Below are 22,128 nucleotides of genomic sequence, written 5' to 3'. Positions count from 1 at the left end.
TTATATCACAAACATATCCCGATATGTAATTGTTTCAATTTTGTATTGTGGTTTATTGTAATACGGGTAATACCATGCAGCCCTAAAAACGAGACACATGAGATGACACGGATGAGGCGATCTGCAACCAGTGTGGAACCCCCTCCCTCACCTTGATGTAGCAGCAGAGCCCGTCCCCCTTGGGCTCCCTGTTGTGGTCCCGGTACAGCTTCAGCTTGGGTTTCCTGGTGCCGGGGTCGTGCATGATGAGCCCGCACTTGCTCATCAGCTCCTTGTACTCCTCGTCCGTGATGTCCAGGGGCAGGTTGGACACGTACACATGTGCGCTCTTCTCACTGTCATGCTCAAACCAGCCTGCACACACACAACACAATACATTAGGCTTAAAAAAATAATAGTCTTTGTTCTCATTGAGTGAGTGAGTGAGTGAGTGAGTTGGGTTTAACGCCGCTTTTAACAGTATTCCAGTTATACCACAGCGTGTCAGCTTAATGTGGGAGGAAAGCCCGAAGTGATGCAGGTTTCAGATGTTTACAACTTTGGTGAAACCCACGAGCACGGGTATGGTGCTGACAAACCTAGAAACATAATCGGGGCGAACCGGGATTCGAACCCACAATCATAGGTTTCTGGCGTGCCCAAGGGACTCAACTCTGCACAGCGAATCACGGCGCCTTAGACGAATGGGCCATCTGTGCCCCTCTTGGTTCTCAGGCAACGCCCGCATCATCATTAAGTTTGCCGCACATTTCGTTTTTATTTCCATTTTAAAAAAATACACGACCCTGTTCATGAGATGCTACAATACTTAAGAACATGATTTCGCTGAAATTATTGTTAACAAAATTTGGTTACATACCAGCTTGAACAACCCCTCAAAAAAGCACTGCCCGCCCACACTGTATTTTCAAAGCCATTGCCTGAGAAGCAATTCTTTTACTTTTTTAAGCCTTACAAGTACAGTAAACTATGTTTATAATGAACTCAAAGGGACCACTAATGTTAGTTTGTTATAACCGTAGTTCGTAATAAGCATATATACTGCAAATGGATGGGATCCAAAAACAGTTTGTTATATCCGTCAGTTCGCTATAACCATGTTCGTTATAAACGCAGTTTACTGTAATTAAGATACACAAGAGTTTAGTAGTTTAGCATACTTTTGTGTCCTAGTGACTGAGTTGGGTATAACGCTGCTTTGAACAGTATTCCAGCTATATCACAGTGTCAGCTCAATGTGGGAGGAAAGCCCGAAGTGATGCAGGTCCATCTTCCCGAGGCAAGTGTGTCCACTAGCCTTCATCAAAGTTTCTACCCTTGCCACATCAAAGCCACTTTTCTTGGCTCGACCCTGGCGCCAGCTCGTCACTCGTGGGCAGATGACCACGGAGTACGCTGATCACTGTGTCGGATTAATGAGTGATTTCAGCAATTCGTTGCAAATTAGGTGTTTCGGAGTTGGAGTGCGAGACTGTCGGATTAAAGAGTCTAAATAGCAAAATTCATGTCAACTAATTGTAGGGCATGAAAAAATGTCAGGTTTTTTTCAAATAAAAAAAATTTAATTAAGGGATTTAGGGACTGGTCATTTATTATAGGGAATTGCGAGTGGGAGGGGATAAGGGCGGCAAAAATTGGTACCATCCTAAACCCAATATCAATTGCAGTGCCTAAAAGAATTGTCAGTCACATGAGTCGAAAAATGTAATCATCATAAAATCCCCTGTATCTGCAACAGATGGATGTGTAGGCATAACTGTTTGTGCTGTTAAAGCTGACAGCTTATGCCTCAGTTTATAGTTTGCAGGCACAACCTACCTTCTTTCCTCTTCTCTCCGGCCTTTGGTTTATCTGATTCCTTCTTTTCTTCCACTTTTTCATCTTCTTTCTCTCCCTCTCCACTCTGTCCTTCTCCAGAATTTTCTCCATAGTAATATTTATAATATTCAAAATAGTCATCATAAGAATAAGGTTCCTCCTTAGAGTTGTCTCCCTTGGCAGAGTTATCTCCCCCTTGACCATCAACAGCTTCCCCTTCTTTCTGCTCCTCATCATTGTTGCCATTCTCCCCACTCTGCTGATTGTAGTAGTCGGCATAGTAGTTGTAGTAGTCCTTACAATACTGTTCATATTCCTTTCTCTTTTCCTCTTCTGTCTTGCCATCGTCCTTCTTTCCTTCCTTCGCTGTGTCCTCAGCGGGTGGTCCTCCATAATTCAGTTGGTACTGGGCAATGAAGTCAGCATCAATCTGGGAATAGAATGGGATAATTTGGAGGTATATCAAACAGCTTTAACAGGTGATATTAAATTATTACACTTATTACCTTGACCTGCAAGTTGTTGGATGTTGAAATCAAGGGTAAACAAGGCATCTGTAATAGGCGCCCTAAAAAGCCTGTAAAAGGCGCCAAGTGACAGTAGACTTATAGAGATAGTTGACAAAAGGTCAGATGTTATACTGCGGTGTTTTGCGTTGTGTTCTCTTCTCCCTGTGCAGTATTCTTTTGTCTCTACGTTCTAGGAGGCTCCTGACCGGGTTACCAATTCTAATTATAAACAAAACACAAAGAATGAAGTTGGATATAAAGGGGCACTGATCTAAAGCAATTCCCCGGGAATGGTTGTTGCCTTTGTTATTGTTTTTCCCCGTGAGTACCCGGATGATAGAGCAGAATTTACACATTTTATTAATTGCCTGAGAGAATCACATTTTACAAATTGACTGTAATATACAAAGGAAAAGACTTGTGAAAACAACGTTTATCGCGCATCGAAAAATTTCCCAACCAAGACGTAGAGGAACAAGAATTAATCTGTCCAATGCTACTGCAAATGAAGGAAAACAAAATGCGAATATCATAATTACAACCTAACAAATTTATGTGTATAATTTTAGGCAGCTTCCTTGTTCGAGGAATGTATCGTGAATATCCACACAAAGGAACAATATCCCAAACGTCTGCAGCTGTACAAAGAAACGTATTTGATGTCACGTGTCTCTGTAACAATCAAATATTTTAAAATATATATGTATCATTTCGGGATATTATAACACATGTTCGTTTCTCAACTGATCACTTAGATTGTTTCAGGTGTTTCACATAGGTGTCAAGTCTCAAAGGTCAGCTGAGAAAGCCCACGTGACAACTATTTTCATAACGTCCACAGTTCCTAAAAAAAATCCATTGAGTTAGATAAGAATGAGCAATTAATCAACGTATATCGGTAAACGTAATATGTTGTTTTTACATCGGCACTTCACGCCATGATATGAGTGTATTCCCTTTGTTTTAGTAAACATAGTCATGTAAACACTCAATTTTGACATATCCACCGTGCAAGATAACAGTGATTAATCTATCAATGTATTTTCTATTAATCCTTTGATGACTACGAACGATCTGCTGATTTACAAAAAAAGTAAAGCAACTGATCATTCATCTCTTGCTGGGCTGCCACGTGCATATTACATAACACACATTTCACCTCACTTCAAACCTGGATTTAGATTGAATAATTACCCCAGACACAATAAATGCCAAATGGGAACCTTCGTCAGGTATTCTGAGTGGTGCTACCACTAGTTATACCTGTAAAAAATTCATTAACTGAGCTTCAAGTGAATGACGACAAATACACAAGTGTAGGGTTATACCAGAAAATGTGGATGACAACAAGGGAGTAGTAATCGTATTGTCGACACAATCCGAAAATGTTTTCACTGCATTGATACTATAACAATCAGGGGAATTTCCAAATGATGAGCTCCGCCGTTCTTTTTGTCTGTTTGTTTAGGCTGAAGAAATTAATTAACATGCGCCCTTTGTCGAAATCTTTATAGATCACGGTTAACCAATCAGTGTTCAAAAATGGGTAAAACAAATGGTGCCTCCAAGTTTATTTTGCTGTCCTTGCAGACGCTAGCCCTGTCTCTTGTCACGCTCAGTTGCGTTGCGTATCATCCGGGTACTCACGGGAAAAAAACAATAACAAAGGCAACAACCAGTCCCGTGATTTAAAAAAACAAAAAAAAACAATTCTTGTATGTAACCAGTGAGTGAGTGAGCTTGATTTTATGCAATATTCCAGCAATATCACAGCGGGGGACACCAGAAATGGGCTTCACACATTTTACCCATGTGGGGAATCGAACCCGGGTCTTCGGCATGACGAGCAAACGTTTTAACCACTAGGCTACCCGACCGTCCCTAGTGTGTAACCAATAAACAGTTGTGGACAATCAACCTGAGAAAGGGCCTCCCTACATAAATGGATTCCTTGATGAGTAAAATAGTGGAATACTGTTTGACTACCAGTGTGTGCATAATACACGCATACATTGAGCTTTGAATTTATTTCGTTAACGTGAGCACACACAACTGGAAGAAGCATGTCAACAAATCTGTTCTGACGTACGCATGTTACTCCTGTTTATTACCATCTGGCTATAAGACTGTTTATTGTGTATCTGGATTTATGTTTGCAATACATTACGCCAGAAACCTATGATTGTGGGTTCGAATCCCGGTTCGCCCCAAGTATGTTTCTAGGTTTGTCAGCACCATACCCGTGCTCGTCGGTTTCACCGAAGTGGTAAACGTCTGAGACATGCATGACTTTGGGCTTTCCTCCCACCTTAAGCTGACATGCTGCGATATAACTGGAATACTGTTAAAAGCAGCATTAAACCCAACTCACTCACTCTGGACTTATGTTTGTAATACATTATGTTACTTTTATCCAAGATTTCATTCATTGTTGTTGACATTAATTTCGGCGAAATCGTGAATGAACTGATCGGCAAATCACATCAACTCACCATGAACTCGCCTTGAAACAAACATTAGTCATTAGAGATACAAAGTCTTCTGTCTCCCTATCTCTGTATTAAAATTTCTTTTCAGTTATGATATTAGCCATAACATAAAGTATTAAACTAAATCACCCATAGATAGGGAAGAAAATGTGTGAACAGCTGCTTTCTATTTCCGGCTTTTTTTATGAGACAAAAACACATGTAATCCTTATCTCTGCATATGAAACATTGTCCAGCATACAGTACACAAATACCATTGAATTTGTAAATCATCATATCTAGTGATGTTTTATCATAAATTTCATGTTTTCATTGACCAAATTTGCAAAAGGCAAAGCAAGCACACAAACTCCTATTGCCGCCATGACCATAACATGAGATGCGAAGTAAAGCATGAGCATGTAAAGGGAAGTAACTAAACATTATATTGGATCACATTGTTTTTAAGTATTGTAGCATTTCAATGTCAGGGTTGTGTGTTAGAGACAAGGAATATTTAAGGATTTATATATTTTTTTCTTAATGGAAATAAAATCTAACTGTGCGGCGGACTTTATGACGATGCGGGCAGTGCCTGAGAACCAAGACTGTTCTTATTTTTAGCCTTCAAACTCAATACGTGCAGATCTTGAAAGGTAAGGGACACAACTCTACACGGTAATTGGCGTTGCCTTAGACATCAAGGCTTAATCTCCCTTACTTCCAGCAAACTAGTCCCCTTCAGCTTCCACACAGATGAGAGGCACGATCTAGTCTTCTTTCAAGAGTAAATTTAAACTGAAATTAAAAACTTTATTACCTGCTGAAACTGACCAACTTTCGCACTAAGACAACTTAGTTTTTTATTTATTGTGTTATGCTGACATTGACACAAGGGAAAGACGTTAAAACTTCCTGTCTGCGCATCTACAGAGGTTTAGAAAGGGAGATACTATTTGTACCTCAACTGGTTATGGATTCTTAACAGTAAAGAGGACTTCTGTTGAAAATCAAAAGATCTTATAGTGTGATGACAGCTGAAATACAGGATTTCTGGCACAGACGTTTTGTATTCATAAGACTTAGTAATGACCTTGACAACCCTGTCCACTCACCTTGGGGAACCATGCCTTCTTTTGGGCATCCCACTCAAACACAGTCCCATCCTCATCTGTGTAGGTCCCCCGGTCCACCTCGGTCTTCTCCTTCTCCAGCTGCTCCTGACGAAGCTGCTCTTCAAAGTCCGGGTCACTCATCCTGGAGGATTCCTTCACACAGGCTTCTAGGTAATCAGATGCTGCAACAGATAACTTAATATCATTACACTGCTGGCACCAAAGTCTGCTCACCGAAATATTTTTGTGCAGAAAATAACAAAATTTAATGATTGAAATGAAACATATTTTTACTTACGTACGTATATGAAAGTAATTTCAATCTGAAACAACTAGAATATTTATCATCCGTTTCAAATTATATAGAGAGAGAATTGGAGACTTGAAGGACAACAAACACGACAGCCTTGTTGTTTATAAAGGCTGTGACACTCCTAGTGAAATATAATTTGGGTTATAATTTGGATACTTATATACCAACACCGCTTTTAACAGTATTCCAGTTATATCACGGCGTGTGAGCTTAATGTGGGAGGAAATGCAGGTCTCCGACGTTTACCACTTCGGTGAAACCCACGAGCACGGGTATGGTGCTCACAAACCTGACGAACAGGGATTCAAACCCACAATCATAGGTTTCTGGCGTGCTCAAGAGACGTAACCATGTACAGCGAATCGTGGCGCCTTAGACGACTGGGCCACCTGTGCCCCCATATACCAGATAGGTAGGGGTTTCTTCATTTAATTGCTAGGTACTGTTTATGCATTGCTCATGTAGCTTAGAGTCAACTCAACATGCGGAACATGGACATGGACCTTTTATTTTATCCGACTTAAAATCCCAGAGTGCTTACTAAAAATCTCTTTAAAATTATCAGATTGTTTTCTCAATTAATTGTAAGTTATGGTTGGATAGAGTACATGTTGACTACATACCTCTTTTGCGATAAAGTGTTAAATTTGTTTACGGAAATTACATGTTGAAAACAAGTAGAGACTTATGTGCCACATAGATCGTCAGATAATAGGTTTTCAGACATCCTACATTTTCTGACAGCCATGTTTATTGCGATTAACTGCACTATAACAGGGGGTGTAGCATCACACAGACATTGTAAATACTCAGATGATGGCTTGTTATTAACAGAAAATTGTCTTTTATTAGTCCATGAGTCCATCTTCACGGGTCACTTGGGCTGGGATCAGTCCAAATTAACTACCTGAGTATCTGATCCCATGTTACCTAACCCTATCAGCACACTGGCAAAAAACTATTTAGATACATGTTTAAAATGATCTGATCATGCATATACACTTATCTCGACTGAAGCTTTATCTTTACTCAAACATATAAAAGTTATAATGTGATCATATATGACTTGCAGTGTAATCATGAAGTTTTACTGTTAATTAAGTGTTATTGTCAACAATATATCATATGACAACCACGGGTCCAGGTAGTCCTGTGGGTACCCGGGTCCTACTCAGGACCCACCCGACCCGAGTACCTGCAATACACGTCCTAGCCCTACTATCAACACAACTGAAAGGATCCCCTAGAATAAAAGGTATGTTATATGCAGTGACATGCACACTGTTTTATATTCCAATACATAGCTGACAACCCCAAATGTTTTCAATGAGTGAGATATATATCAGACAAGGTACAGGGCGAAGCCTTGGTTGGGGGTGTGGGGGTTGAAACATTTTTTTGTATAAATTGTCCTAACAGAGATGTAGAAATTATGCGGAGCTGAAGTACCAGTGGTGATCTATATATTGCAGATAATGTCAAGACTTGTGTGAGGCAAGGCAATCTGACAGAAAATGAAAGCACAAGATAATTTGCGCGAATAGGCATGAGATTAGGCCTACTGTGGCATTGCATGAGAGAGTGAATTTTGTTGAAAAGCCACGACTCTCACGCCACCTGTGTGAGAGTTTACAGGTATGTCCATATATTTAAAAAACAATGTTTAGAATATTCAATATCGACAAGCTTTGGCAATGAAATCAGTATACGTGTATATAGGATTACTTCAAAAGTAAGATGTAAAATGCCATTGTATTTTTCTAATTAGTGCGATCTTCTATCGTCGTTAGCAGGTTAGCTTACTCAAGACTTGGGGGCGACTAAACCTGTACAGTACACTGTCTCTTGAAAAGAATAAAGTGAAAACGACGGATTGGAGGTTGTTTGTCTTTTTTTTTCAAGAGAATATATCTACACCGATGTGCTTCGTAGGTGTCACTCCAACGTTTCTCAACGTTTCATGAACACCAACGTTAGCCTTTGTTTAATACCTGCAAGGAATGTCATTTGTCGTCGTCGACAGATAATGTTACAAACGGAAATAGGAAAACTACTCACAAAAATGAAAGACTGTTTATTGCTATCCTTGCACAAATTCTCAAAAACATAAGTGCTTGCAAGTTTCATAAAACCGCACTAGCAACAACTGTAAAGTTGCTTATCGCCAGTTTGCGGTTGTCGTAAATCTAGCGATGTCGTAAAATCTCGGAAGACAGCTACCGAGTCGCACCAGCAATAATCAGCAACAGGATTATGTTTCTAGATAGGTTTGTCAGCACCATACTCGTGCTCGTGGGTTTCATCGAAATGGTAAACGTCTAAAACCTGCATTACTTCGGGCTTTCCTCCCACATTAAGCTGACACGCCGTGATATAACTGGAAAACTGTTAAAAGCGGTGTTGAACCCAACTTACTCACTCAATCTTCAGCAGCCCATGCTTGTCGCGAGAGGCGACTAATGGGATCGGGTGGTCAGGCTCGCTGACTTGATCGATGCATATCATCGCATCCCAATTGCCTAGATCGATGCTCATGATATTAATCGCTGGATTGTCTGGACCAGACTCGATTATTTACAGACCGCCGTCATATAGCTGGCATATTGTTGAGTGTGTGTGTGTGTGCGTGCGCGCGTGCATGCATGTGTTTGTGTGTTCATTTAGGGTCAACGTCACGTTCAAAGGGGACCCCCCTATATCCGCCGCTGCAACTGGACACTTGAGAAAGCTTTGTGTGTTGTTGTCGTGGTACGATTGGGGCAGATATATATACAGAACCTACGATCTCATGTCTTGCTTGCCTTCCCGTCCAGCAGAGAGTGGTAAGACAAGTGGGGCGCACGGTAATACTGATACACTAACGACTGATGTTCGTCCCGTCAAGCAGAGAGTGGTGAGACAAGTGGGGCGCACGGTAATACTGATACACTAACGACTGATGTTCGTTCCGTCAAGCAGAGAGTGGTAAGACAAGTGGGACGCACGGTAATACTGATACACTAACGACTGATGTTCGTCCCGTCAAGCAGAGAGTGGTGAGACAAGTGGGGCGCACGGTAATACTGATACACTAACGACTGATGTTCGTCCCGTCAAGCAGAGAGTGGTGAGACAAGTGGGGCGCACGGTAATACTGATACACTAACGACTGATGTTCGTTCCGTCAAGCAGAGAGTGGTAAGACAAGTGGGGCGCACGGTAATACTGATACACTAACGACTGATGTTCGTCCCGTCAAGCAGAGAGTGGTGAGACAAGTGGGGCGCACGGCAATACTGATACACTAACGACTGATGTTTGTCCCGTCAAGCAGAGAGTGGTAAGACAAGTGGGGCGCACGGTAATACTGATACACTAACGACTGATGTTCGTCCCGTCAAGCAGAGAGTGGTAAGACAAGTGGGGCGCACGGTAATACTGATACACTAACGACTGATGTTTGTCCCGTCAAGCAGAGAGTGGTAAGACAAGTGGGGCGCACGGTAATACTGATACACTAACGACTGATGTTCGTCCCGTCAAGCAGAGAGTGGTGAGACAAGTGGGGCGCACGGTAATACTGATACACTAACGACTGATGTTCGTTCCGTCAAGCAGAGAGTGGTAAGACAAGTGGGGCGCACGGTAATACTGATACACTAACGACTGATGTTCGTCCCGTCAAGCAGAGAGTGGTGAGACAAGTGGGGCGCACGGTAATACTGATACACTAACGACTGATGTTCGTTCCGTCAAGCAGAGAGTGGTAAGACAAGTGGGGCGCACGGTAATACTGATACACTAACGACTGATGTTCGTTCCGTCAAGCAGAGAGTGGTAAGACAAGTGGGGCGCACGGTAATACTGATACACTAACGACTGATGTTAATCCCGTCAAGCAGAGAGTGGTGAGACAAGTGGGGCGCACGGTAATACCGATACACTAACGACTGATGTTCGTCCCGTCAAGCAGAGAGTGGTGAGACAAGTGGGGCGCACGGTAATACTGATACACTAACGACTGATGTTTGTTCCGTCAAGCAGAGAGTGGTGAGACAAGTGGGGCGCACGGTAATACTGATACACTAACGACTGATGTTCGTTCCGTCAAGCAGAGACTGGTAAGACAAGTGGGGCGCACGGTAATACTGATACACTAACGACTGATGTTCGTTCCGTCAAGCAGAGAGTGGTAAGACAAGTGGGGCGCACGGTAATACTGATACACTAACGACTGATGTTCGTTCCGTCAAGCAGAGAGTGGTAAGACAAGTGGGGCGCACGGTAATACTGATACACTAACGACTAATGTTCGTCCCGTCAAGCAGAGAGTGGTGAGACAAGTGGGGCGCACGGTAATACTGATACACTAACGACTAATGTTCGTCCCGTCAAGCAGAGAGTGGTGAGACAAGTGGGGCGCACGGTAATACTGATACACTAACGACTGATGTTCGTCCCGTCAAGCAGAGAGTGGTGAGACAAGTGGGACGCACGGTAATACTGATACACTAACGACTGATGTTCGTTCCGTCAAGCAGAGAGTGGTAAGACAAGTGGGGCGCACGGTAATACTGATACACTAACGACTGATGTTCGTTCCGTCAAGCAGAGAGTGGTGAGACAAGTGGGGCGCACGGTAATACTGATACACTAACGACTAATGTTCGTCCCGTCAAGCAGAGAGTGGTGAGACAAGTGGGGCGCACGGTAATACTGATACACTAACGACTGATGTTCGTCCCGTCAAGCAGAGAGTGGTGAGACAAGTGGGACGCACGGTAATACTGATACACTAACGACTGATGTTCGTCCCGTCAAGCAGAGAGTGGTGAGACAAGTGGGACGCACGGTAATACTGATACACTAACGACTGATGTTCGTTCCGTCAAGCAGAGAGTGGTGAGACAAGTGGGGCGCACGGTAATACTGATACACTAACGACTGATGTTTGTTCCGTCAAGCAGAGAGTGGTAAGACAAGTGGGGCGCACGGTAATACTGATACACTAACGACTGATGTTCGTTCCGTCAAGCAGAGAGTGGTAAGACAAGTGGGGCGCACGGTAATACTGATACACTAACGACTGATGTTCGTTCCGTCAAGCAGAGAGTGGTGAGACAAGTGGGACGCACGGTAATACTGATACACTAACGACTGATGTTCGTTCCGTCAAGCAGAGAGTGGTAAGACAAGTGGGGCGCACGGTAATACTGATACACTAACGACTGATGTTCGTTCCGTCAAGCAGAGAGTGGTAAGACAAGTGGGGCGCACGGTAATACTGATACACTAACGACTGATGTTCGTCCCGTCAAGCAGAGAGTGGTAAGACAAGTGGGGCGCACGGTAATACTGATACACTAACGACTGATGTTCGTCCCGTCAAGCAGAGAGTGGTAAGACAAGTGGGGCGCACGGTAATACTGATACACTAACGACTGATGTTCGTTCCGTCAAGCAGAGAGTGGTAAGACAAGTGGGGCGCACGGTAATACTGATACACTAACGACTGATGTTCGTTCCGTCAAGCAGAGAGTGGTGAGACAAGTGGGACGCACGGTAATACTGATACACTAACGACTGATGTTCGTTCCGTCAAGCAGAGAGTGGTAAGACAAGTGGGGCGCACGGTAATACTGATACACTAACGACTGATGTTCGTTCCGTCAAGCAGAGAGTGGTAAGACAAGTGGGGCGCACGGTAATACTGATACACTAACGACTGATGTTCGTCCCGTCAAGCAGAGAGTGGTAAGACAAGTGGGGCGCACGGTAATACTGATACACTAACGACTGATGTTCGTCCCGTCAAGCAGAGAGTGGTGAGACAAGTGGGACGCACGGTAATACTGATACACTAACGACTGATGTTTGTTCCGTCAAGCAGAGAGTGGTAAGACAAGTGGGGCGCACGGTAATACTGATACACTAACGACTGATGTTCGTCCCGTCAAGCAGAGAGTGGTAAGACAAGTGGGGCGCACGGTAATACTGATACACTAACGACTGATGTTCGTCCCGTCAAGCAGAGAGTGGTAAGACAAGTGGGGCGCACGGTAATACCGATACACTAACGACTGATGTTCGTCCCGTCAAGCAGAGAGTGGTAAGACAAGTGGGGCGCACGGTAATACTGATACACTAACGACTGATGTTAATCCCGTCAAGCAGAGAGTGGTGAGACAAGTGGGGCGCACGGTAATACTGATACACTAACGACTGATGTTCGTCCCGTCAAGCAGAGAGTGGTAAGACAAGTGGGGCGCACGGTAATACTGATACACTAACGACTGATGTTCGTCCCGTCAAGCAGAGAGTGGTGAGACAAGTGGGGCGCACGGTAATACTGATACACTAACGACTGATGTTCGTCCCGTCAAGCAGAGAGTGGTAAGACAAGTGGGGCGCACGGTAATACTGATACACTAACGACTGATGTTCGTCCCGTCAAGCAGAGAGTGGTAAGACAAGTGGGGCGCACGGTAATACTGATACACTAACGACTGATGTTCGTCCCGTCAAGCAGAGAGTGGTAAGACAAGTGGGGCGCACGGTAATACTGATACACTAACGACTGATGTTCGTCCCGTCAAGCAGAGAGTGGTAAGACAAGTGGGGCGCACGGTAATACTGATACACTAACGACTGATGTTCGTCCCGTCAAGCAGAGAGTGGTAAGACAAGTGGGGCGCACGGTAATACTGATACACTAACGACTGATGTTCGTTCCGTCAAGCAGAGAGTGGTAAGACAAGTGGGGCGCACGGTAATACTGATACACTAACGACTGATGTTCGTTCCGTCAAGCAGAGAGTGGTAAGACAAGTGGGGCGCACGGTAATACTGATACACTAACGACTGATGTTCGTTCCGTCAAGCAGAGAGTGGTAAGACAAGTGGGGCGCACGGTAATACTGATACACTAACGACTGATGTTCGTTCCGTCAAGCAGAGAGTGGTGAGACAAGTGGGGCGCACGGTAATACTGATACACTAACGACTGATGTTCGTCCCGTCAAGCAGAGAGTGGTAAGACAAGTGGGGCGCACGGTAATACTGATACACTAACGACTGATGTTCGTTCCGTCAAGCAGAGAGTGGTGAGACAAGTGGGGCGCACGGTAATACTGATACACTAACGACGGATGTTCGTTCCGTCAAGCAGAGAGTGGTGAGACAAGTGGGGCGCACGGTAATACTGATACACTAACGACTGATGTTCGTTCCGTCAAGCAGAGAGTGGTAAGACAAGTGGGGCGCACGGTAATACTGATACACTAACGACTGATGTTAATCCCGTCAAGCAGAGAGTGGTGAGACAAGTGGGGCGCACGGTAATACTGATACACTAACGACTGATGTTCGTTCCGTCAAGCAGAGAGTGGTAAGACAAGTGGGGCGCACGGTAATACTGATACACTAACGACTGATGTTTGTTCCGTCAAGCAGAGAGTGGTAAGACAAGTGGGGCGCACGGTAATACTGATACACTAACGACTGATGTTCGTTCCGTCAAGCAGAGAGTGGTAAGACAAGTGGGGCGCACGGTAATACTGATACACTAACGACTAATGTTCGTCCCGTCAAGCAGAGAGTGGTAAGACAAGTGGGGCGCACGGTAATACTGATACACTAACGACTGATGTTCGTTCCGTCAAGCAGAGAGTGGTAAGACAAGTGGGGCGCACGGTAATACTGATACACTAACGACTGATGTTCGTTCCGTCAAGCAGAGAGTGGTAAGACAAGTGGGGCGCACGGTAATACTGATACACTAACGACTGATGTTCGTTCCGTCAAGCAGAGAGTGGTAAGACAAGTGGGGCGCACGGTAATACTGATACACTAACGACTGATGTTAATCCCGTCAAGCAGAGAGTGGTAAGACAAGTGGGGCGCACGGTAATACTGATACACTAACGACTGATGTTCGTCCCGTCAAGCAGAGAGTGGTAAGACAAGTGGGGCGCACGGTAATACTGATACACTAACGACTGATGTTCGTCCCGTCAAGCAGAGAGTGGTGAGACAAGTGGGGCGCACGGTAATACTGATACACTAACGACTGATGTTCGTCCCGTCAAGCAGAGAGTGGTAAGACAAGTGGGGCGCACGGTAATACTGATACACTAACGACTGATGTTTGTTCCGTCAAGCAGAGAGTGGTAAGACAAGTGGGGCGCACGGTAATACTGATACACTAACGACTGATGTTCGTTCCGTCAAGCAGAGAGTGGTAAGACAAGTGGGGCGCACGGTAATACTGATACACTAACGACTGATGTTCGTCCCGTCAAGCAGAGAGTGGTGAGACAAGTGGGGCGCACGGTAATACTGATACACTAACGACTGATGTTCGTTCCGTCAAGCAGAGAGTGGTAAGACAAGTGGGGCGCACGGTAATACTGATACACTAACGACTAATGTTCGTCCCGTCAAGCAGAGAGTGGTAAGACAAGTGGGGCGCACGGTAATACTGATACACTAACGACTAATGTTCGTTCCGCCAAAAGCAGCCTTAAAACTATACTCACTCACTCACATATGAGACCCATGCATGCAACACTTTGAATAACAGAGGGGAGTGTGTTCCATGCGGTGATTTATCTCGGATTCCACACCCTCGGTAGGCATTTTTTTAACAGAACAAGTGCAAAAGTGAGCGTGGCTCACTAATACCCCCGACCCGCCTAGTGTGTCAGTAGTTACAAATTAAATAGCTAGGATAGGGTTAGCCTTTTAGGGTTTGAAAAATTCATTAAAAAATTGAAAATTAAAAAAATATATATATTCTTTTGACTGCACCCCTCCATATGACACAGATTATATGTACTAAGTTTGAGATAAATCCACTGAAAAAGTGAAGAGAAATCGCGCGGACAAAGTTTTCGGACGGACGGACGGACGGACGGAATCTTGGTATAACTATATTCCCCTCATCGCTATTTCCTCACTTCAGAGAAATTATATCATTGTATTTTAACATTGAATTCAATGCAAAACTGTTCGATGTCCTGTGTGAATCTTATATGGGACAAACGTGGCCCAGTGGTCTCACAGGCTCAGCAATTAGTTGTAAAGATTTGCCTCCCTTAGACGTGTCAGGATTCGCAGATTGTGATGTGTCACTATTTGGCAGCACCACACCCATGTTCGTGAGTTTTACTAACGCAGGAATTACCTGCTTTGTTTGAGCTTCACTCTTACATTGATCTAGGAATATTCACATGATTTATATCTCCTTAAATGTGTTCATCTGGACGATTTCGCCCTCAATGGTATCGTCAGGATTTAGTGGGTTTCCAAACTTTCACGGTATGTATACTAATGCAGCGTACCTAATGAACCCTCTAATGTTAATCTCATTGGCTTCGTCATTATGACGTCATCCGAGGCAAGTGAGTTAAAGATAGTTAACTCTTTTGCCTCGGGAATGATGTTATCTTATATCCCATCGACTTCGTCATTATATTGTTATCGTTTTACATTTATTCCACCTTAGTGTGTAAAAATAATGATATATAGGTATCTATGCACTTACTAAGCATTCACCTGGTAAAGGAGCAAGAAGTAGCTCTGAAACGTCGTATAAAGAATAAAAGAAGTTGCTATCTATTATAAAAAGTGTCATGCATTCATATACTAAAAGTCGAATCCCGTTGTATCGAACTCGGATGTGTCAAAGCCCTGGTTGTGTCAAACTCACAATCCGATCCCGTTAAACTATACTATACTTACTCTCACTGTAGTCTCAAGGTTTCGGCATAGGTCAAACTCAAAATGTTTGGAAACACACAACCCAGCAAAAGTTACGGCGTGTTGAGCCATGCGTGTGTAGTTACAACAAATGCTTCAGTTTTTATTGCTTATGGTTTCTGTTGTCTTGTGCCTAGATCAGACGGCAAATAGAATTAAGTCGGACACAAACATCCTTGCTTCCCGGATTTTAAAAGAATTTCCCCGTTTACGGCTATAACGGAAATGGTTTTATATATGTTGTAATTAATACAAAAACACAAGTTATTTAATACACAATAGCGATTTAATTATACAACAGTACCTATTTACGTACTTGACGACATTGTAAGTTTTTGATAACCTTATTACGACATTACTCGGAAGGGAAGATAACTCTAGTTTACAGCCTTGACAAGCAGCTGCAATCTCAGGTGTACATCTCAGTGGTGAGCGTGTATTCATTCAGTTTCCTCGATTAAGATGACGATTCAGGTAGTATGTTTCACACATCGTGTCGTCGCAAATGCACAGACTGTCACTGGTAAGTGACAACCATGTAAAGTTTGAGTGCAGAATACTCGTGCATCGTAAAAAAATTGCTTCTCCACCCTGTGATCAACTTATCTACGATTAGACGACAGCTGTCGACTGACCTAGGTTTATACGTGGACAGCGAAATATTTCAATCTATTTTGATAATTTTAACCAACTATGCAAAAGATATTTGTATTTCTACATGTTCTAAATAACTTTATACAGCCCTGATAAAATATTCACGTAGGAATCAAATCATTGGTCGGTTTAGCCAGCCATGCGTGTATAGTTACGACAAATGCTTCAGTTTTTATTGCTTATGGTTTCTGTTGCCTTGTGCCTAGATCAGACGGCACATAGAATTAAGTCGGATGTGTCGAATCCCGGATAAGTCGAACCTTTTCTCTGGTCCCCATACCGGAGTTCAGGGGTTCAACTGCACATGCACAGAGCATACACAAACATCCTTGCTTCCCGGATTTTAAAAGAATTCCCCGTTTACGGCTATAACGGAAATGGTTTTATATATGTTGTAATTAATACAAAAACACAAGTTATTTAATACACAATAGCGATTTAATTATACAACAGTACCTATTTACGTGCTTGACGATATTGTAAGTTTTAGTTACAGACGAGTAAACCTTTGATAACCTTATTACGACATTACTCGGAAGGGAAGATAACTCTAGTTTACAGCCTTGACAAGCAGCTGCAATCTCAGGTGTACATCTCAGTGGTGAGCGTGTATTCATTCAGTTTCCTCGATTAAGATGACGATTCAGGTAGTATGTTTCACACATCGTGTCGTCGCAAATGCACAGACTGTCACTGGTAAGTGACAACCATGTAAAGTTTGAGTGCGGAATACTCGTGCAACGTAAAAAAATTGCTTGTCTACCCTGTGATCAACTTATCTACGATTCGACGACAGCTGTCGACTGACGTACGTTTATACGTGGACAGCGCAATATTTCAATCTATTTTGATAATTTTAACCAACTATGCAAAAGATATTTGTATTTCTACATGTTCTAAATAACTTTATACAGCTCTGATAAAATATTCACGTAGGAATCAAATCATTGGTCGGTTTAGCCAGCCATGCGTGTATAGTTACGACAAATGCTTCAGTTTTTATTGCTTATGGTTTCTGTTGCCTTGTGCCTAGATCAGACGGCAAATAGAATTAAGTCGGATGTGTCGAATCCCGGATAAGTCGAACCTTTTCTCTGGTCCCCATACCGGAGTTCAGGGGTTCAACTGCACATGCACAGAGCATACACAAACATCCTTGCTTCCCGGATTTTAAAAGAATTTCCCCGTTTACGGCTATAACGGAAATGGTTTTATATATGTTGTAATTAATACAAAAACACAAATTATTTAATACACAATAGCGATTTGATTATACAACAGTATCTATTTACGTACTTGACGACATTGTAAGTTTTAGTTACAGACGAGAAAACCTTTGATAACCTCATTACGACATTACTCGGAAGGGAAGATAACTCTAGTGGAAACACATCATTTTTTTTTACATAGTACACAGTGCAGTGGTTTTCACTTTTCAGTCGGGGAACATGAGGTTTGAGATCTGACACTTGTGCTGCTGTTCCTTGACCTTGACCCCGATCAGCTGACCATGGTGTCACGGGACTGTCCGGACACCGCCATCTCCATGACCTACCGATGCATCAACATTTCATGGAGGAAAGTGGCCACAATCTTTGCAGCTTTTGTTCTCATGTTTTGGTTTTCATTTTCTGTTTTTACAGAGATGAAATTCCACAACAAGAAATGGTATCAGTTTTCCGCACCATGCAAGACGGACACTGGTGTTATGAACGACATGAAAGAGTTGGTGTTCAAAATCCACGAAACTCTCAACACTCTGTCTGTCCCTCATGCAGTGTGTTACGGAACTCTCTGGGGGACGTTACGAAATCAGCAGATCCTCCCCTGGGACAACAATGTGGACTTCTGTGTGAACGCATTAGACATCATGAAACTTGACAGGCGAAAAATGGCAGATTTGTTTCGAAGAAATGGCATGATCATGTCATATAACTCCAAGCAAGGGGTGTATGAAATCAAGTATAAGAGTGCTGAAGGGTTGATCACAACGTTCCTGGCTAATATTGACGGTGAAATGTACCGGACTGGCTGGTTTCATAACATCATGTGGTTGTTCGAGAAAAAATCCATCAACTTTCCCTTACAACTTTTGGAAGCGCCATTTCCTACAGCAAAGCTTTATGGGAAGGATGTTCCAGTTCCGCATGAAAACATCGAAATACTTAAATACCTGTATCCCAGTGATTGGTGGCTTGAAGTAAAGCCGCCAGGATGTTAAGTACCGATACTGTGTATAGTATCCAGTCCTCACCATATTGATAACTCATCAGATGAATCTCATTACCATTTTTTAATTTGAATTATTATTTGAAATTGTACTTTGATAAATTAAGCTCGGACTCTGTATTGTTTGAATCATGTAGATTATGGATAAGGTTGCTATGTTGAAACGTTTATCAGAATTTAGGCCGAGTTTGAGTTTTATATCATTGTATAGGGTTGTGTTTACTTTCAGGGCTGAAGAGTAACAGCTGAGTCTATTTCATTAATTGATTTTGTTATCTTTATGATCTTCACCATGTTCAATGTTTTCCTATTTTCTTTTGAAAATATCGGTCGATTTTAATTGTTGCATTACTATTTTTCTATATTTCATCTTTTATGCGATGACAGATTACCGGTAACCAAAGTAATATGAAAGAATTGTGTGGTCCTTGACATTTTGTGAGTAGCATATGTGTCATGTGTTGTCATAATTACTTTTGATATTATTTTAACAATCTGTTATTGAACTGTTCATGGATAACAGATTGATCAGATATTTCATAAAGTGACTTGATGTTTTTCGGAGCAGTGTGACAAGTTATAGCCCAATCACTGGCAGATCTATTGGGGGCATGCACCCATTTTTTATGGAATCTACATGGTTTTTTTAAACCTGAGATGTGCTGCTGATATCTGCTGACCTTTTATGTGGTGATATTTCATATGTTTTGATACTCAAAGACTGAAATCTGTGTACTACACACACTATTTATAAAGCATTAGAAATTGGCACAAGTCCTGTAGTCCTTGTCAAACTGCCCGATTGTTGAGGTAGTAGAAATTTACCCTTTTTTAGGGTTTTGTTGTCATTATTAGGACTAGTGGACTGAAACTGTTAGTTTCTACCGCTGTTAATTTGTAAAATGAAAATTAGGAGGGCAATATGAACCATGTATATGTTATAGCGATATATGGCATATTTCGCACAACGATACTCATTGATCCCTCTTGTGTGTGTGTGTGTGTGTGTGTGTGTGTGTGTGTGTGTGTGTGTGTGTGTGTGTGTGTGTGTGAGAGAGAGAGAGAGAGCTCTTGCTGACAAAATTTGGTGATAAATGTTATGAAGTCCATCTTTGGGCGGTCATTCAAATACAAAGTTGAAGTAAACGACAAAAGTAGGCAATAATAGTCAAATGTTACGAATAAAGAATGAATGTTACAAATAAAGTCATTGTTTACATACAAGTTATGAATTCAAAATAAAAAACAATATTCTGCATGGAGCAGTGACGATGACAAGCACGGATGGATTGTACGGCGGTGTGGTCTGTGTAGTAGATGAAGTAGTTGTCATTGACTGATTAATTAACAAGACACACTGATCGGATCAGTTCATGTGCTGAGTTTGTCTACATGTAATTAATGAAGCTATGGGTCAACATGATGTTATCTAGTGCAATATCATCAGCAATATCAGATCTGGAAGTCTTTAGAAACCATCTGTGATGACCTTTAAACCAGCTCTGGATCAGAAAATATCCCCAGAAATATTTTCTTACAAAGAAGTCATTGATTTCTTGTGATGATTTTTATGAGTTTTGCGCCCCATAAAAGTCTAGTGTTAAATTATCTGTATGTTCTGGTACTTACTTAATTACTGAAACAGTCCAATATGATGGGAGTGATGACACTTAATATGATGCGGAACCTACTTCATGCCACAGTGGAGCAATGATATGTGTATATGTCTCCTGGCATTATAGAGTGGCCCCTTATAACACCCAACTCACAATAATGTTAACTGATGATATTACGGTTTAACAGTACCATAAAATTACTCCCTGAAGCCACTTCTATATAGAAATATTATCTAGAGGCAATTCGATAAAGAAATGTAATCTGAAGGCAATTCTATATAGAAATATTATCCAGAGGCAATTATATATAGAAATGTAATCTAGAGGCACTTCTATAGGTAGGATAAAGCACGTCTGAGGGTTTATATGATATTTAAATATCATAAAAATAAAAATAAACTTAAAACAACATTATCAACATTTTTGTTTAAAACATACTTGCCATGAACCTCAGGAAACGGGTGTAAAATATCTGTTGCTGGCAGACGGTTCTGGAAAAAGACATTCTTAAAAGCATTGTGATTTATCAACACCTCTGTAGCCTAGTGGTACACTCACTGGGCTACAGATTCGAAGGTTGTATGTTCGATCCTCGGGAATATAAAGAAAACATTTGTCATTTGATGTTACATTTCGTTACATGTTACAATCTGAACGGAAAATGTATTAAATAAATCCCCAGGATATTATAAGACATTATATAGCAAATATGCCTGGAATATCCTATAAAATCCCGTAGATATTATATAAAATCCCCAGGATATTATAACACATTATATAGCAAATATGCCTGGAGTATCCTATAAAGTCCTGGGGATATTCCTACATCCCTGAGTACGAGATTTAACCCTGACTGGAGAACAATAGGATGAGGTCACTGGAGGTTGTAAAGTAGAAATGTAATCTGAAGGCATTCTACACAGAAATATAAATTTAAGGCACATTTGTATAGAAATATTTACTTGAGGGTACTAGCTATACAGAAATATTACCTGAAAGCACTTCTGACTAGAAATATTTACCGGAGGGCACTTATATATACGGTTTGTGTGATACAAAATGTACATTATTTGTTCAATGTTTTGGGATTCATGTATACAAAGGTTATTGTGTTTTGTAGTACTCATTATTTCTCAACGGCCCACATTTATTGACATTGAGATTTTATTTATTACTTATTTATGATTTTGTTGATTTGTTTTATTCTTATTTTCTTTGACCAGGTGTCAGAGTTACAGATTTATTTCTTACCTTTTAAGTTTTACACTCACTTGTAGTGTTCCCTGTTGTGGTAGTACTGAAGTTCACTCACTCACTCACTCACTCACTCGATCACTCACTCGATCACTCACTCGATCACTCACTCGATCACTCACTCACTCACTCACTCACTCACTCACTCGATCACTAACTCACTCACTCTCCCTTTCACTCACTCTCTCACTCACTCACTCACTCTCACTCACTCACTCACTCACATACTTGATCACTCACTCACTCACTCACTCACTCACTCACTCGATCACTCACTCACTCACTCGCTCACTCACTTACTCACTCGATCACTCTCACCCACCACCTCACTCACTTACTCGATCACCCGCTCACCCACTCCCTCACTCACTCACTCTTGATTCGTTGGTTATTGAAAATGACGATTTGTATTCA

At 42.0% G+C, this 22,128-nt stretch overlaps 2 protein-coding genes across 4 annotated transcripts in view; one reads left to right on the top strand and one right to left on the bottom strand.

Moving 5' to 3' along the window:
- Positions 1-8,395, bottom strand: part of LOC124138299 (HIV Tat-specific factor 1 homolog) — a 57,630-nt gene extending 49,235 nt beyond the window's left edge. The window contains exons 1-4 of the mRNA XM_048383920.1: positions 8,282-8,395; positions 5,911-6,092; positions 1,819-2,248; positions 152-354 (exon numbers count right to left, since the gene is read on the bottom strand). Of these exons, the coding sequence (XP_048239877.1) occupies positions 152-354; positions 1,819-2,248; positions 5,911-6,051 (774 nt within the window). The 5' untranslated portion in view covers positions 6,052-6,092; positions 8,282-8,395. The remainder of the gene's footprint in view (positions 1-151; positions 355-1,818; positions 2,249-5,910; positions 6,093-8,281) is intronic.
- A 7,967-nt stretch (positions 8,396-16,362) lies between these two features.
- On the top strand, positions 16,363-21,833 carry LOC124138245. 3 transcript variants are annotated; one of them, XM_046504800.2, is made up of 2 exons: positions 16,363-16,389; positions 18,055-21,833. In XM_046504800.2, the coding sequence occupies exon 2, from the start codon at positions 18,126-18,128 to the stop codon at positions 18,834-18,836; it is 711 nt and encodes a 236-aa protein (XP_046360756.2). In that variant the 5' UTR covers positions 16,363-16,389; positions 18,055-18,125; the 3' UTR covers positions 18,837-21,833. The 3 variants fall into 3 exon arrangements, with proteins under 3 accessions (XP_046360756.2, XP_048240372.1, XP_048240371.1); XM_048384415.1 differs by lacking the exon at positions 16,363-16,389 and adding an exon at positions 17,158-17,216; XM_048384414.1 differs by lacking the exon at positions 16,363-16,389 and adding an exon at positions 17,175-17,311.
- Positions 21,834-22,128: the final 295 nt, after the last annotated feature.

Source organism: Haliotis rufescens, unplaced genomic scaffold (assembly GCF_023055435.1).
Source record: "Haliotis rufescens isolate VD_foot unplaced genomic scaffold, xgHalRufe1.0.p SCAF_5, whole genome shotgun sequence".
NCBI classification, from domain to species: domain Eukaryota; kingdom Metazoa; phylum Mollusca; class Gastropoda; order Lepetellida; family Haliotidae; genus Haliotis; species Haliotis rufescens.
The sequence above is the reverse complement of the archived record's forward strand: the minus strand, read 5'-3'. Positions and strand labels throughout refer to the sequence as shown.

Excerpts from the sequence above, each read along its gene's own strand:
- LOC124138245 (XM_046504800.2), top strand. The coding sequence starts at position 18,126 with ATGGTGTCACGGGACTGTCCGGACACCGCCATCTCCATGACCTACCGA.